We start from the raw sequence: 16530 nt of genomic DNA on the forward strand, positions 1-16530 counted from the left end.
AAAACAGAACTCTGTGTACTTATTACTTTTAAAAAAACAGAAACATCTGTTTAGGTCATAAAGTTTGTTGACCCACTCTAAGATACGTCTCCACTGGAAAAATACCATTTCAGTTAACATAAACTGCTGCAGAGGATTGCAAAAGACTTGGAAAACTTGGTCAGATGAAAGAATGGGATAAACAGAAAGGAAGCATCAGATTTAGCAATTTATCACTCACACTCACCTTAAAATAGTAAAAAGAAAACCAGAATATTCATCCCATGACTGAGGAGTTGCTGAAGAATTAGAATTCATGCTGGGCTGGCCACACTTAAATCAAAGCATGTGTCCTGTTTCTTAAGACTCTCATTAAAAAACAACACACTTTGTTGTGCTTTCCTGGCTTCTTCCTGTTGGTCATATCTTTATTCACACACAGTCAGATAATACAAATTCATTCAACAGTGGCAGCTTACAAGAAAGGAAGAATGATTATTTTGAACGTAAATTTGAAAAACCTAAGTCTGGCCATTTGGCATGCAATGCAGTATTTGGACCAAATAATGGTAAGGAAATAGCTTGTAACATTGGAAGCATACTCTCAGCCATGTTTCTTTTTCAGAATATAAAATACACAATACAAAAATATACTAAAAAATAACAGATTTTGTTGTTGAAATGTCTGCTGCAATACAATTGCCGTTGTCTAACTTTCAGTATATTTACTCCCATACTACATTAAGATAGAATATTTGAATAAAAACAGTTTATTTCTAACCTGACATGAACTTAAAAGTTCAAATCAAGTTAACTATAAAGTCTTGGGCTCTTGTCCTGAAAACACATTCAGGATCTTAACTTTGAACTCAGTGAGACTGATACAAATGAGATGAGCACACAGGTAAGCATCCACTTCCCTGGGGTCTTGCTCAGGAGGCAAGTGGAAGTTGAAATGCTGCACCTCACAATATCCTAATTTAGGGCATTTTCTGGATCTTCCTTCAAGACTTTTAGCAACTCCTCCCTGATAGGCTTGAGTTAATCAAGCCTTTGGTAATCTGGTGAATCCACCTATTTTGAGATCCGAGGCTTTGCACTTAGTTGAGTCAACTTCAGGAAGGTTCTTCCTTACCCCATTCCTCTGTATAAAATCTTACCCACCCTCTTCTCCTCTCCTCCTCCCTCCCTGCTTGTCTGATATCACCAAAATGGCTTCTTTCCACATGAGAGCTGAATGCTCCAGTGCCTTGCTAAGGCTGCTCCTATCAAGCCTCATATGACCTCACTGCATTCAGAGCACAATTCCCTTAGTGTTTCCAAGGTTCAGAAAACCTAGCGTAGAAACCAAAGCCTGTGCTTATCTTGCCATACAGAGATGAGAAGCTGTCCAGCTGGGCTTGCACACTTTCAGTGAGAATCTTTTAAAGTAGATTTAATGCTTATGGAAAATGCCAGCCCTGGAAGTTCTCTGTTCTCCACAGAGAAAACAGACCACAGGCAGCAAAAGTACCTTTCTGCAGTGCCCCATCTGGAGGTCCTCTAGCCTTAGAAAGACAAACTCATCGCTAGCAGACAAGCATATTTAAATCAATGATTTTGATTTTTCTTTTCCTTTTCCTTCCAATTGTAGATCTCAAAACATTTAAGAAAAGACGTTAGTATTGCTTTGTTTTTGCAACAGGAAAACTAAGGCACAGAAGGGTGAACTCATTTGAACCAGCATTGATCTGCAGGTCTCCTCTACCTTAGTCTGTGCTCTTCACTAAGCTGTTTCTCTCCCTGCTTGTGTAATATGACACATTCTCAGAATTACTAGGGGCAACCTCTCACCCCTGTCTCCCAAATAGACAGCACAAACAGGGGCCAATATCCACCTTCCTAGGCATGGCCTCCAGAGGAAATATCAAGGACAGGCATTGGAGGCCAGTGGTTGGCCTCCCAGTTTTCAAATGCCACTTGCCCCCAAGAAGGTCAGCTATGGAAAGATGACCAAGATACTTCTGAGGTATAAAACTCTGTGTCTGCTGGCCAGTGGTCCACTTTGTCGTCATCAGATTTGTCACTGTCGTCGCCGCTAGAAGGTTCATAGCCTGGCATGGCAGCATGGAACTGCTCTGGCTGCCGGAGATCAGCCTCCGCTTCCTTCTTCTTTTCTGCCTGCAGCTGTCTGTAGCACAGGTTGCAGACCCTCAGGGGCTTGGGGGACAGCCGTGGCATCAAAAACCTCTGCCTGGAGCAGTCTCCGCACACGACAAAGCCACACTTGCGGCAGTGGTGCCTTCGGGTGAGTGTGGAGAACTTGGTCTGGGTGCAGCGCATGCAGATATCTGTTGCCTTGTCCGGGATCCAAGGGGCAGCATGCTCAGTGGAGGGCTGCCTGCCCATCTTTGTCAGCAGGTGTCTGATGCACTCCTCCAGATGGCTGATCCACTCTTTCCTCTCTGTGAGGGAGGCTGCAGAAACCACAAAGGACTTCTTTGAGGTTTTAATCATCCAGCGGTTCTTCATCTGCAAGGTGTCTGGCAGTGTCTCCAAAGTGACATCTTCAAGGGGAATGATGTGCTGGGAATTGTACTTCCTTTTGTTGATCACTATGCTCCCATACACGAGGATGTCGTTGAAAAGAAAGAATATGCGAGGCTTGGGTTTCTTGCGGCATTCTTTGGTTAAAATCCCTTCCCCTAAAAGGACCCTTCCTGGCACAGCTAAGGGCTGCCCAGATGCCCCAAAGCAGTTTTCCACGGCAGCAATTCGCTGGCTGTTGATCTCAGTGTTTGCAAGATGGTCCACCATCTCCAACTCGCTCTGAAGAGAGGAAAATAAAGGAAGTGGTGAAGCTGCACCAAACAATAGCACCAGCAGGAGACTGGGTAGCAAATTTATGCCCAGGTGAGAAGTTTCTAATCTGAGATTATGATTAATCTCCTCATTAGTCTTTACTTTAAAAAATTACTTTAAAAAGGTAATAAACACAAGTTTCTGACCCACTTTAGTGGCTAGTTAAAGCAGTTCAGTCCCTCTAATGTGGAGTCACCTATTCCATTACAATCTTTTCTACCAGTATAACTGTTTTCCCATAATAGAGGAAGCAGGTTGGTCTGACATACCCTTTATGTGGTACTTTTATGTGGTTATGTAATTACTTGCACAGGAGTTATTGTACTGTGATAATTAGAGGGTACCAGCACCATCCCCTTTCTGTCCCTGCCCTCTTGGTGCTGACGTCAGGGAGTGCACCTGCAACACGGCGCAGACATCGTGCTAGTGCAGTGAGCTAACTGATGACAGGCTGATGCAGACTCAGGGAGGAAATCCTTGGTCTTTGGAGCAACTCTCCCATTTCTGGGAGAGTACACCCTTTTTCTTGAGTTACCATGCCATTTTGGGCCAGAGCTAAGGTAATGCTTTAGAAGAAGAGGCCAGCATGCTCTGTTGTTTGTTGCTTCTGATCCTCCTTGAATAACGAGGGGGGGGAAAAAAGCACAATCCATGTGAACAAACCCATGCAAGCCAACACCTGCCTCCATTACCCCAGCTATGTTTGGGCCACTGGTGCTTCCAGTTAAAAGACACATCATTCTGGAAAATGCTCTGACCTCCGCTGAAAGGAAAGTAGAAGAAAGCATGCTCATCCTTCCCTACACCTCCGCACCATCATTCTCATAGTAGCTGGGATTATTTAAAAACATACAGATACTCTGACGTAAAAGTAAATGTTTTGCTATCCCTAGTTTGTAGGAAGGGAAGCAATTTATGTTTGCAAGTTCATTTTTTCTTGTTTGCTCCTAATTCCTTCTGTGTTTAATGGTATTGCCCCAAGACCATATAGGCGTAACGTCCATGAAAAAGTGAGTCATTTCCTCTTAAAGCGAGGTAGTTCAGAGATCACGAGGTAGCTCAGAGATCACAGGAATGTGTGTAGCCCTAGTTTCTATTAGCATTTCATAGAATCACTAATACAGAGCCCCTGTCCACAGTTTTTCCCATCCTCTTTGTACTGAACCTTTACAGCTGTAGAGTGTTGGAACCCAGATAGGGTGTCTTTGGGATAATGATGATTTACATTCTTGTCTTGCCCTTCACCCCAAAGCACCCCTTCAGACTGCTAGAAGGGAAACCACAGAGTAGCTGTTCAAGGTTGCTGTGCGCTGTTTATCTCTTGCCTAAGCTATTTAACAAACAGACTGCTTAATTCTCCTGAGTCCCCAGAATATTTTTCTTTGGAGCTGGCCAGGATGTTCTGAATTTCCCTACAGTCTGCAGAAAGTTAAGGCACTGGTTTAGCCCCAGGAGGGAATCCGAATGAAATGACCTGATCTGCAGAAACAGCTTTCACCAAGAAGAGTGTTATGCGGCCAGTGCTTCTGAAAAGCTGGCTCCTGTGACTGCACGTCATTGGGATTTCTTGTTAATCCATGGGGACAGCACCTTCAGCAACACAGGGGCTTGTTTGGAGTCTGCCAGGATGCAAGCATCACTTCTGCGAGCCCCGTCTACTCTGTGACAATTGTTCCAAGAACGACCTTTCAAGAGTTTGGGGATCATCTCTGATACTGACATGATAAGGTGAATATGAGCTGACAAGTCACTAAAAGAGGACAAAACCATGGTCTCCCTCAAATCAGAGAGATGACCCCAGGGCCTCTGACTTACTTCTGTAAGGATGTATTTCTTCAGGGTCTTGAAGCACCAGACAGATTTGATGGAGTTGGACAGGGCTGAGCACATTCACTCATGTATGTTCTTCAGTATGAAGTGCAACTTAAAATTAACTACAATATAGATATTTACAACAAAAAGCATCAGAGAGACAGTAGCAGGATAAGAAACTACCTTCAGAGAAAGTCAGAGAAATGAGCAGCTCTGGAGTAGGAAAATGTTTCTGAAAACTTTCTGCTTTCTGAAGATCAGACAGAGGTAAAGAAAGAGGCAGGCTTTGGCATGCTGAATGCAAGAACAAGCCCATGCCCCACTCTCCTGAGATCAGAGCTGAGCCAACAGTCCGTAGTCACGAGGTGGTCATCATGACTACTCCTCCAAGGGGTGTACTGCAGCCAGATGTGGAAGGGTGTGATTAGATGAGCAGTAGCTGCAGTAATGCCCTAAAGAACCTTCCATTTCAATACACATATTCAGAAGCTATATGAAGGGATTTATTATTTGTTGTCAGGAGAGGAGAGAGACTCCATCCCCCTCAGTGCTTTGCCAGCCTGACTGGATCCACGTACTGAGGGAGCGGCTCTGCTACAGGATCTAAATTCAAATCTATTTTGGGTTGCACAATGCAGCACATTTTTTCTCTCTCTTAATTCATAAAATTGGGCCATAATAGGTCGAAGTACAAACAAATAGGCAGGGCAAAATACAGTCCACAGCTGAACACTAAACTCCCTGACTTTGAATAGCTGGAGTCTTACCTGTCCTGGGTTGTGTTCTCCTCAGGTTTCTTACAAACAAAAGCTTGGATGAGGCGCTTTTGAGTGAAAGGGACAGAGGAGCACACAAAGGAATAAAGGGGGAAAAAAAAACAACAGAAATTACAGTTTGGAAAGTTTGGTGTGGAAAGGCAGCAAATGCAACAAAATACTGTAAATAATTTTTGACACCAACAACACCAAATGGGATAAACCAAGCAGTTAATCCTGCTCTGTCCAGTTTCAGTAAATAAAATTTGACTTCTGGGTTCTCTTCTGAGTTCTGTTCCTGACCCCCACTGTGGTTTCTCCTCTCCCCCTGCCATGTTACCCATCTGTAAAGTGGTAAGGACTCTCAGGCTCTATAGGACTTATGGGGAATGAAATGATTTGAGAAAGGTTCAATATATGCAGTGGTTAGCAGTCTATAGAAGAGAAGGAACAATGTAAAATGAATCCCGTAGGAATCCCTATATACTGCTATGCTCACTTCTCAATTGCTAATGTTTCTGGATTATGAAGCCCCAGCTTTTTACTTAGGACTGCATCTTTTATTTTTATTTTCTGTATTTTAGAAGTATAGTCCACTCTCCCAAGTGAGTGTGGTGCATGAGACAATTCTATTTTTAGAGAACTCCATGTACCAGCTCCTAATGGTAATGAAAAAGTTTTTTTGGAGATAAAGACTGTGCCTGCAAAGAGCCAGAAAATGTAAGCTAGCTCGTTTTCAAACACAAGTGCAATCAAGATTTAAAGTCCACCCTATTTGATTCATTTTGGTAAATATTTTTGTCCGTTTGTCCAAGTTTGTTCTGCCAGGTCAGAAGGATTGTGATGGTTACTACCTAAGTAATACACATGCAGGCACATATGACGCCTGTGACAAAAGGACAACACCATTCAAACTTCTATGTTTGGGGGAATTGGTTTAAGCTTCATTTCAGATGTATCAACTATCTATAACCATTAAACAATAAACTCTTAATATAGCCCTGAGCTTCCGACACTGGTGAAAAAAAGAGAAAAGAGATGTGCTAAATGAGGGCAGGAGGATGTGCTTTACTAGCGTTCTACTTTTCATAGGAGTTTTTGGCATGGCATAGAAAAGTTTTGTTTTTTTATTTTGTCATGACCTGTTGTTTTCTGCATGCAATCAATTATTATTCAGTGAATATATAGCTCAGTGAATATGACTGATATTCAAAGGGAAAAAATACCCATTTTCTTCTGCACTCAACTCCGCAGTAAGTTGCATCTTTTAACAATGAGCACTTACTAACTTGTGATTATAAACAGCTACGCTGATGCATGACAGGCAGAGCATTTCAACTTAAGCTCCTGGGTCAGTGAGTCTGTGGTATGTTTTTCAAGTCATGCATCTAAGGTGGATGGCTTAGATGAAGATCCTTGTGAGTTGCTGCACCCAATTTCTCAGTCCTTGCTGTCAAACCGAATCGACAGTCTTAGCATTCCTTGCATACCTAATGCTGGTCTTTATGGACCATCCCTTGCATGTGGAGAGGGGATCTGACTGCTCAAGTCAGCCAGCAGAAAACGCCCTGAGTCTCATCCCTCTCCAGAACTTGCACTCTCTTTCTGTTCACTCAACTGTGAAGTCCCTTCTGGACTTAGGGCTGGCATAAACTCTTTCTCACAAGGCATGGTAAGCAAGAGGCATTTGCTATTTATTTTGGCACTCAGTGCCCAGAACACACCTATAGAGCATGGTAAACACTGTTCCACTCCTTTTTTTCGCCTGAGGGGGATTTGAACTTGCATCTCCCTCCTTCATGAGTTGCTGTAACTACTGAGCCATGGGGGCCAAGGAGAGAGCAGGGCTCTGGCAACCCCCATCCTGCCATGCTCATGGGGAACCTGGTTCAGTACACCGGCATTTTGGGAAGGACTATCACACCGGGCCCTAGATGGAGAAATGCCACCAGCCCCAGTGGGAAATGGGCTAACAGAGCCACTGAGCTTCTTGCCACTGCCGCTGGGTATGTCCAGGACCTCTGGCATGTCGCTCGCCAGAGTGGGGTGGGAGCTGAGAAGGGCGTTTGGTGGGGCTCAGACCAACACCGCCAAACAGCAGGTGGTAGTCCAGGCTCAGCCGTGGCTCTTGCACGTACCACCCAGGTCCAGAGGTGTCCAAACAGCTTTGTGGAGAGGGAAGGAAAACCTAAAACTCAAGTAGCAGTCTGATCCCCTTACTCTCCCCAGCTCTCTGTCCCTGCGCACATCCTCAAGCAACGGCAGCAGGGTGATACGCCAAGTGCGGAGTGCATCCTCCCCACCGTCACTCAAGACGATGAGCCCACCGACCGATCGTTTCCACAGACCTCCATAAGAGGCTCCCCGGCAATCGTGCTAGAGGCTAACGGGCTCTAACAAAACCCTATTTGGTCAGGCCACTGGTTAGAGGAGCTCTAATGAGAAATAACGTGCACAGCTTTGCCATGAGAGTGAACAGTCACCGCGGGAAGAACTGCATTCTGCATCGCTCCCCATGTCTGAAGGGGCACGTGCCTCTCAAAAGAGGATACGCGTAGCCAAATGTGAGGTATTCCTCTTAAAGCGGAGCAACAAGGTTCATTTCTTTTGTCTCTGTTGTGTGTCAAACTAGACGACGTAAGGGTCCCTTCTAGCCTTAAAATTAATCTAATTAATCAACTTTTAGGTCATTCGGAAACGCCAAGGCGCCGTAGAGAGCAGCAAGGAGCGACCCCGGGCCCGCACACGGTCTTGAGCGCGGTGCCGAACGTGCGCCCAGCGCGCCCGGGTGAACCCCGACGGCTCCGCTCCCTCGAGGGGCGCGGGCGGGAGCGGGAGCGTGCTCGCGCGTGACCCGGAGGCGTCAGGAAGAGACGCGAGGAGCTACCGAGCGCCGCCGTCCCTCCGAGCGGCTCGGGCCGCGGCGGTCCGGCTGCAGCGCTGGTTTCCGAGCGGCAGCAGCTTCGGAGCCGGCAGCGCGCCCCGCGAAAGGGCTCGCGCGGCGGCGAACCGGCTGCCCGCGCCAAGCGAGTCTCCCCTCCCGAGACCCTGCGCCCGTGCCAACTCCTGCCCCGCGGGCAGCGCCCCGCCGCTGCCAGGGCGGCCCCGCCGCGGCGGCACCTCCCCGCGCTCCGGCCCGGCCGCTGCCCCCCCCCCGCGCGACCCGCCGCCGAGCGGCGCCGCTACCTGTGCGGGAAGGCGCCCGCCGCCTCCCGGCCCCGCGTCCCGGCCCGGCTCCGCGCCGCCGCCGCCGCCCCGCGGGCGAGGCGCCGCCGCCACCGCCCTCCTCGCCCGCCCAGCCAATCGGCGCGCGCCGCCGCCGCAGCGCGCCCGCCCCCTCCCCGGGCGGCAGCGAGGGCGGGGGCGGAGCGGGGCAGGCGGCGCGGCGCTGGCCATGGCGCCGCTGGGGGGCGCCGTGGTGCGGCGCCGTGGTGCCCCCCGCGGGGGGAGGCGGGCGCCGGGGCAGCCGGGGGGCGGGGCGGGGCGGGGCGAGGCGCGGCGCCGGGGCCGCGTCGCGCGGGGCCCGGAGCTGGCGTTGGGGGGCGCCGCCGGTACCGGCTCTCCGGTCGCGTCACAGGTGTTTCGCGAAGTTTCTGCTCGGCCCAGAGCTGCCGGCTGCCCGCCGTGGCAGCGGCTCATGGCGGTGTTCTGGGGGCCTCCTCCCGGGCGCGCCTGCCGCCAGCTGCCGTGTTCCTCGGGGCCCGAGGCCGTGGCGGCGGCCTGCGCGGGGCTCGGGCGGCCGCCCGGGAGGTTCCCGCTGGCGGCAGCGGCTCGGGTTCCGCTCACGGGCGGCGGAGCTGGGCCGGGGCCTCCGGCCGCCGCGGGGGCGCTAGCCGGGCCCTGGGGCGCGCGGCTCCCGCCCTCGCGTGGCCCCCTGAAGCGTCGCCGGGGCCGGTGCTGATCTATAGTTTAGACACTCGCTCGCTTGCTGTAATAGCTTTTGTATTTTTAATGGGAACTGATGGACCTGTCAAGGTATTAGAAATGTTTCTTTTCCCGGTTTTCGTTTTCTTTGGTAATAATAACGTGGGCTGGGAAGCTGGCGGTACGTTTGAGAACCAAAGCGCTTGGGTAGTCGCAAGAGTTTCCCAAGAACTTACTTCTTCTGTGTCAGCGGGCGGGTGAGCGCGGACAGGCACGAAGCCCGTAGCAGCGCCTGGCTCCCCGGCAGGGGTAAGGGAGGTTACAGCTGAGCTTCGGAGCGTCCGCCGCAAGGAGAGAGCCTGCGGTGGAGAGCAACGGGCTGAGCAATGCCTCTCGACTTAGTTCTGAAGTCTTAGTGTGCTTTTTTTTTTTTTTGCCATTGTCCATGGGGAAGATGCTGCAGATGAGCACCAGGAGAGACAGATTCAGGGATGTGGCATTTAGAGGTGAAGCGCACCGGCCTTTGCAGCCTGTTCTTGCAGCTGGAAACCGCTTTGTGTCGAACCCAGATACAAACCGTCTCCGCTGCCTTAGGGGCATAACACTGGGTTTGGGAAGATCTGCCCAGGTTAGAAGCTAGTCCTTGACAAAATGCTTTTTTTTGCATGAGAGTAACTGTAAAATAGACAAAGCCCTAAACTAAATATGTCAGAAGTTGCCTTAGCTGCCAGAATAATTCACATCTAACCAGTCATAGATTATTACTCTTAAACCATTTTTTTTTTTTTCCCCCATGTGCTATAATTATTTTGAATCCACTGTCAGGTTATCGTTTTTGTAGTCTTCACTACTGAGACCCAGTATCTTGATTTCTTGTTTCTCTGACTGGCTGTAACAGGCTCACCTGAGCAGTAACCATCAACATGGTGGCCAAATGAATCACTGGGTTATTCATACTGTTTGGGATTTGGAGGTTGTTTTTACTTTCTCCCTCTTCCATAAAAGGTGGAAGTGTGTTCAGGCAACTGCTGCACAGGGCAAGGGAAGCCTTGAAGTACGTGCTGTGCCTTCTGCATTAACCAGTTGCACTTGAGAACTGTTTTTTCTTTTCTTTTCTTTTTGGAAGCTGTTATATCCTGGTTTGAATGCCTTGAGTTGAAATATAAACTCAGAGTTTAACCAGTAATCTTAAAAGCCATCTGATAGGCAGGCTCAGGAGCTCTTTTTTTCCAGGTTGTAAAAGTTAAACATTTGCAAGACCACTCAGAAAAGCTGCAGCCCAAATTACCAGCTTTTAAAGTCTTTTTACCTTTCTCCGGTTGCATTATCTGATCTATTACCTCTGGCATTTTCTCCAAAACCACTTGTTTCTCAGTAGCAGAAATATCTTGCCCAACTGGGATGCTATAATTTCAAAGCAAGTAAAGGAAACTGCAGCTGCTCAGGCTGAGTCAGCCAAAGGTAAACTCTGCAGGGGAGAAAATGGCTGTTTATTATCTTCTAGTGGCGAAGTTACTACAACAGCCTGCAGGAAAAGATTAGGTAATAATAGTAAGAAAAACATCTGTTAAATTCTGAGCACAGTGTATGTTTAGTGCATGTTTAAAAGCGCAGACATTTTATAAAATTATTTTGAATAAAACTCAATTTTGAGATTCCATTTAGGATGTTAGGAACCTGCCGTGATCATAGGATATGTAGTGATTTTAACTAATTGACTGCATGTGTCATTTTGTCACTGGACAAGACAGTTTTTTGACCATGGAGATTCAGTGTGATATCAAGGTTTTATTCAAATGAGCTTGGAATAGTCCTATTACTTAATGAGTGAATAAGTCAATGTGTTCATTATACAAGTTACTTAAAAGAGTGAATAATCTCTCTCCCATGCTCTTGTGAGTGTGTCTGGAGGGATGAATGTTTGTCTGATCTTGCGCCCAGTGGACTCAGCTGATCTGCCTATTTTAGAAATTTTTGAATTGCTGTAATTGATTTGCATCTTTGGAGCCCTACCAACATTGTATGTATACTTGAAAAATGAGGTGCTTTGAAGTCTGACTATGCAAAAAACTACAGATTCATGGACCTCTCTGTCAGTACAGATTTAAACTCTAGACTTAAAATGTCAGTTTGCAAAATATCACCAGTTCTAAGGATCACATTGAAACAGCTGCCAGACAGACCAGTTTCAGAGGGTTGTTGTGTCCACGTGGCTTCTCCCAGACTCAAATACAGGAAGCTGCTCGCTTTTTGAATTGTTCTTAGGAATCTGGCTCCAAAGTGATTGTCAAAGTGATGAAAATATTCCTTAAAGCAACCTTGAGACCTACTTGCTCCTCAGCCTTTCATGTAAAGAAATATTATACAATAAATATGCTTTTGTCTTTTTAACATCATGGCTGTATTTTGCATATGTGCAGAGCATAAAGCATACAGCATAAATTCTAATAACCATGTGGTGTTTTATACCCTCTTTACAGATAGTAAAACTGAAACTCAGAGAGTTAGATATGGTCATATGCAGCTCGATCATTGAAGTGGGAATAGCAGGTGATTTGCCATCATGTTCAGCAGCAGACCAGCTCCGGCTTGGAGTGAATCACTGGGAGGCTTAGAAGAGTCCCAGGAGCTCCTGACTCACAGCCCCGTGTTCCTCACCACACGGTCGTATCCCAGCTCAGAAATCTCACTGATCATTGAAATTACAAAAGCTGTCATATGCGAGGAGCACAAAACCACTCACACTTGCAGATTCTAAAGTTGGAAGTTTGCGTCATAAGAGCCTTGGTGTTTGCTGTACGTTGTCCTTCCCTGCTCAGACCTTCAGCACTGTTTTTCCTGGTTATACTCAATGCTTAGCACATTGGAGCCTGGACTGTGCGTGGCCTTCAGATAGAGCTGCAACTGAAGTGTTGAACAACCAGTAATGACAGCAAAGGTAAATTGCACAGGCTAAATTTAAATGCTGTGTAGAAATGCATTATACAAAGTGGCTGTCAGTGCACAGACCCATTTTATTTTTAGGCTCTATGCTTGTGTTTGTACTAAGCTTTGGCAGTTGTCTGTGCATCTCAGTACTGTCAAAGGATAAGGTATTTTTCTTGTTTCTTAATTTTCGGTGATAAACAGCAGTGGTGAAACACAGTGGGAAGGAGGAATGCTAAGGATTTGCCTGCTAAGCCAATTTCAGTTTTAATAGCTTGTTCTATTCACAATGGCCTGTAATTGTAATCACAGAAGTGGTAAGAAGATCTGATCCAAAGTGGAATTTTGGATCAGCATGGAACATGTGATTCCATTTAGGTTCCCCTTCCTAAGTCTAAAATACTGTGGGTATTTTATCACTGAATTGTGCTTTGTATGAAGCCATCAGTGTGTACCGTGATGCATGACACAGTATATTTAAAAACATGAGACATGAAAAAGCTTAAAATTTAAAAGCATGAACAAACCAAATCCACTGATTTACACTTGTGAGGTCAAGCAGAAGGTGGGCAGGAGCGTGGTAGATGTGTCAGGAGTGCACACTGGGCAGTGGTATGACTTCTGCCTCTGGGAGCATGAAGAGGTGAGTGAAAACCTGCTGCCCCCAGGATGTGGATGTGCCTTGCCTTGCAGTGCAGCCCCAACATCCCACAGTGCCATCCTTTACCTTGCTTTTCTGAGCACCCAACGCCATGTGCCCCATCACAGCTCTGGGCTGTCTGGTTAAAGGTAGCAACAGCATATTTATTATGAAAAGTGAGCTGGTCCAAGCAAGGAAGGAGGGAATAGGCAAACTCTGCTGCTTTGGGGGTCTGGGCTGGGCAGTGAGAAGTGGGTAAAATCTGTATTCCCCAAATTAATGGCTGCATTTATCCTCAACAGCCTTGGTGGACATGAGCGCATGCCTGTGACTGACATGCTGCAGAGACTGTGGAGTAATTGCGTTAGTGCTGCTAATGTTGACACAGCTGTGGAAGCAACACTCCCGTAAAGAAACCAGCATCATGAAAATCGCTCTTGTCAGGTAATAAGAGGTTGTTGCAGTGTTTCAAGGGAAAACAGTTTTGTCCAGGCTCCCTAGTCTGTTTTTCTCAGGCAGTGTAACTAACTCATGGTTCCTTTTGTCTTTAGCCACACATATGGTCCCTGAACTTCGTGTTCATTTTCTGAGTGGATCCATCAAGTGGGTCAGTCACCTTGAGCCTGACCATCTCCAGGTTTCACATGAGAGCTGCCTGGTATGGGGACATACAAGGAGGAAAGCTCAGAAGTTTGCTCTGTTCTGAGGAGCAGGGTGGGTGAGTACACTCTGATGAGCAAGCAGTAAGTTGGGCATACTGCCAGACTACCATTTCTGGGTAGTGTTCTTCCAGTAATGGGAGCAGGTTCTTATCAAAAGATGAAAGGGGAAGGTGAAAAAGAAGTGAGGTAAGAGCGTATAAAATGCCAGAACTGCGAGAAGGTGCAGGTAGCCAGTGCAGTGAGAGGTGTAATGGTAGAGGAACAGCATATGAAATACATGTGGAAAAAAGAGACATGTCTAAAAAAGCTGCTGAAAGCGTTTTGCGGCTTGTTCTGACAGAGTAGTGTATCTTTTGGGCCTGACCTTCCTCCCAAAATAACATTATTCTGTGCATGTTCTTCATCTGAACTCTTTTCTTACTATTGCTGTTCTATTTAAACAGTGATCTCATATTCAGAGTGTGCTTTTATTGCACAAGATAAATCATGGTGAACAATTAAGTATTTCAAACACTAAACTTGGGTAGGTTTAGCATTTCAAATATTAAAACTGTGGAAAAAGCACAGGAACAAGAGTGTGATAATCATCAGTTAATTTAAAAAGATGTAAATGTGTTCATCTATGATTGACTGATTAGTTAAAAACACATAAGAGTTTCATTTAGAAACCTTCCTTTGCCCATGGATATGGCTTCCATTTACGTGAAGAACGTGCTTTGGTCTCTTTCCTTTGGAGCTGATGCCCAGGCTGAGCGTGTGTCTTGCTCAGAAAGGGAGACTCATTTCCTTGCCAGGGACCCGCACCCTGCCCTGCGTCAGTGCCTTTTGCACTGCAGGGCATCCGCTGTGAACACCCTGGGCATCTGAGGAAGTTTTGTGCATCAAGTGCATATTGCAGAGAGTTCTGTGAAAGGGGAAGGAAAAAAGTAAGGAAATATTTATTTCCTTTCATGCTCTTCAAATATAAGAATAAACAAAAAGGCAATGAATTTTTCAAGGTGTTCTGCTGACATCCTGGCAATCAAAAGGACAAACCGCAGCTTGGCTGAGAATCTGTTGGCATGTTGAATCTTTAAAGGGAGAGGTGCTGAGCTGAAGGAGGAACCGCAGAGGTATATTTTGTGGTGGAAGGAAGTTTATTGGCTTTTAGAGAAACTGTATCACTGACTGGGTTGTGCAAGGTCTGAGATGTGACATAGACCAGAGTGTAAAGGATGAGTGTGAAGGATCACATCTTAATTTGAAGTGTAAAACTTGTTGCCTGTCTGAGAAGTGTAATAGCAGTTTGGGGACATCTGAAGGAGGAGTGGAGGACTCTGCTGTGTACTGCAGGTCAAGAGGCTGTACAAAAACTGTCTGCACACCTATAGTACCATCCCCTTTCATGGCCTTTTTGGCAGTGGAAGGGGCCTGCAAGAGTTAATGTTTCCTGAGAGTTCTTTCTGGTGTGCTGAGATACGCAGAAGGCTTTGGTTTTGGTTTTGTTTTTCTTCCAGAATGAAATTCTTTAACCTCAACCCTGAAGAGCAGCTGGGGGGAGGCAGGGGAGGGCACCACAATTTGGCTTTCTACCATGAACTGTTTGAATTTATTAGCTTGGGAGCCACCACAAATGCCTCAGGCTGTGCACCTCCTCATGCACCCAACTTGGGAGAATCTTTTACCACTACTGCATGCATTAGCCTTCATTAATACAATTAGCATAATAGTGATTAGGATTCATTATTCCCTACAAAAAGATAAAGCCAGTAATACATATCTCAGAATCAAATTCCTCAGCTCTTTGTCTTGGGATTGCTTTATTTTGGAGTTATTTGTCTCTTTATATTCTTCCATCTCCTAGAAGAAAGGAAACCACTTAATTGTAAAACTGTTTGGGTCAAAGAAATGCACTGAGATGATCTTTCACGCATGCTAAATAGGTAAATTGATCTATGGGACCCACACGGCTCAGACAGCCACTCAACAGTCAAAACTGCGAACTTCATCTTCTTCAAGCACAAAAGCTACTTAGTTTCCCCATGTTGAAGACTTTTTATAATAGCAATAAGACAACTCTAGAGAGAACCATCTAATATTAACTCCAGGGAGTAATCATCTAATCACAATCTGGGGGTGATTTGAAGCACTCATCTGGACCAAATGCCTCACAACACCCCAGGAGTGGTTTTATTGCATGATAGCAGTACCCCATTGAGCCTTATTGCTTAATTAAAAACAAATTCCCAAGTAATTTTTTTTGCCTTTCCATAAAAACACAGTAGTACATAGCATGTATAAAACATCCATTAAATGATGGTAGATGCAAATTTACATTGTGAGATACAATCCGTTTCTTTACCACTTGGGGTTGAAGTTAAATGTAAAACCATTTCCTATAATCTGTGCACTGCTGCGTTTAGAGAGGAATAAATATGGGAAAGAGAGGTTCATTGTAGGATGCCTTGTTTTTATTAAATGATATGTTTGGTCTCCTTACAAAGGAGTTTGAGTTCCCTTCTGTCTTGCACAATGGTCTGTCAACAGTGTGGCCTCCTCCACTTCCTCCCAAAGGCTTCCTCCACTGGCTGTCCTGTTTCAATGCAGATCTTCAATAGGAATCCCGTATTTCTGACTGGGATTTCCATTTCTCTCTGGGGAGCGAGAGAGCACGAACAGTGAATGTGATATATTCTGGATACATCCAACGTACTGTATGGACCCTGCCTGGGTGACTTGCGTGGGGTACATAGGATGATGCAGATTAAGCCTGGTAGATATGTGGTAGAGCCACTTTTGGTGTTTCGCTGCATGGCTGACCTCTGCCTACACCATGGGCATGGCTGAGATGTCTCAATCTCCTGCAGTTTGACTGGAGCTGCTGCTGTGGCTCCGGCTGCTCTGCAGGGGACCCAGACTGCAGAGGGGAAGAGTATGGAAGTCCTTTTTGTTCACCCAGGGCCCCAACCAGCATCTCCCTTATGCCTTTAGTGAGTGCTTTCCCAGCTCCAAAGTGCTTCCCAAATGTAGTGCTCCACTGAGGACATTGAGTATTATCCCTACATTACAAGCA

The 16530-nt window shown here is 46.4% G+C and overlaps 1 protein-coding gene across 2 annotated transcripts; it reads right to left on the reverse strand.

Moving 5' to 3' along the window:
- Nucleotides 1-280: 280 nt before the first annotated feature.
- PLEKHF1 (pleckstrin homology and FYVE domain containing 1) lies at nucleotides 281-8642 on the reverse strand. 2 transcript variants are annotated; one of them, XM_067302897.1, is made up of 2 exons: nucleotides 8574-8642; nucleotides 281-2787 (listed from the first exon to the last, which is right to left on the reverse strand). In XM_067302897.1, exon 2 carries the CDS (start codon nucleotides 2773-2775, stop codon nucleotides 1954-1956), a length of 822 nt encoding a protein of 273 aa, XP_067158998.1. In that variant the 5' UTR covers nucleotides 2776-2787; nucleotides 8574-8642; the 3' UTR covers nucleotides 281-1953. The 2 variants fall into 2 exon arrangements, with proteins under 2 accessions (XP_067158998.1, XP_013796705.1); XM_013941251.2 differs by lacking the exon at nucleotides 8574-8642 and adding an exon at nucleotides 4636-4745.
- Nucleotides 8643-16530: the final 7888 nt, after the last annotated feature.

This window comes from Apteryx mantelli, chromosome 10 (genome assembly GCF_036417845.1).
Source record: "Apteryx mantelli isolate bAptMan1 chromosome 10, bAptMan1.hap1, whole genome shotgun sequence".
In the NCBI taxonomy this organism is placed as follows: domain Eukaryota; kingdom Metazoa; phylum Chordata; class Aves; order Apterygiformes; family Apterygidae; genus Apteryx; species Apteryx mantelli.

Excerpts from the sequence above, each read along its gene's own strand:
- PLEKHF1 (XM_013941251.2), bottom strand. The coding sequence starts at position 4,710 with ATGTGCTCAGCCCTGTCCAACTCCATCAAATCTGTCTGGTGCTTCAAG. Across the intron at positions 2,788-4,635 it reads AGAAATACATCCTTACAGAA|AGCGAGTTGGAGATGGTGGA; the intron begins GTAAGTCAGAGG and ends TCCTCTCTTCAG.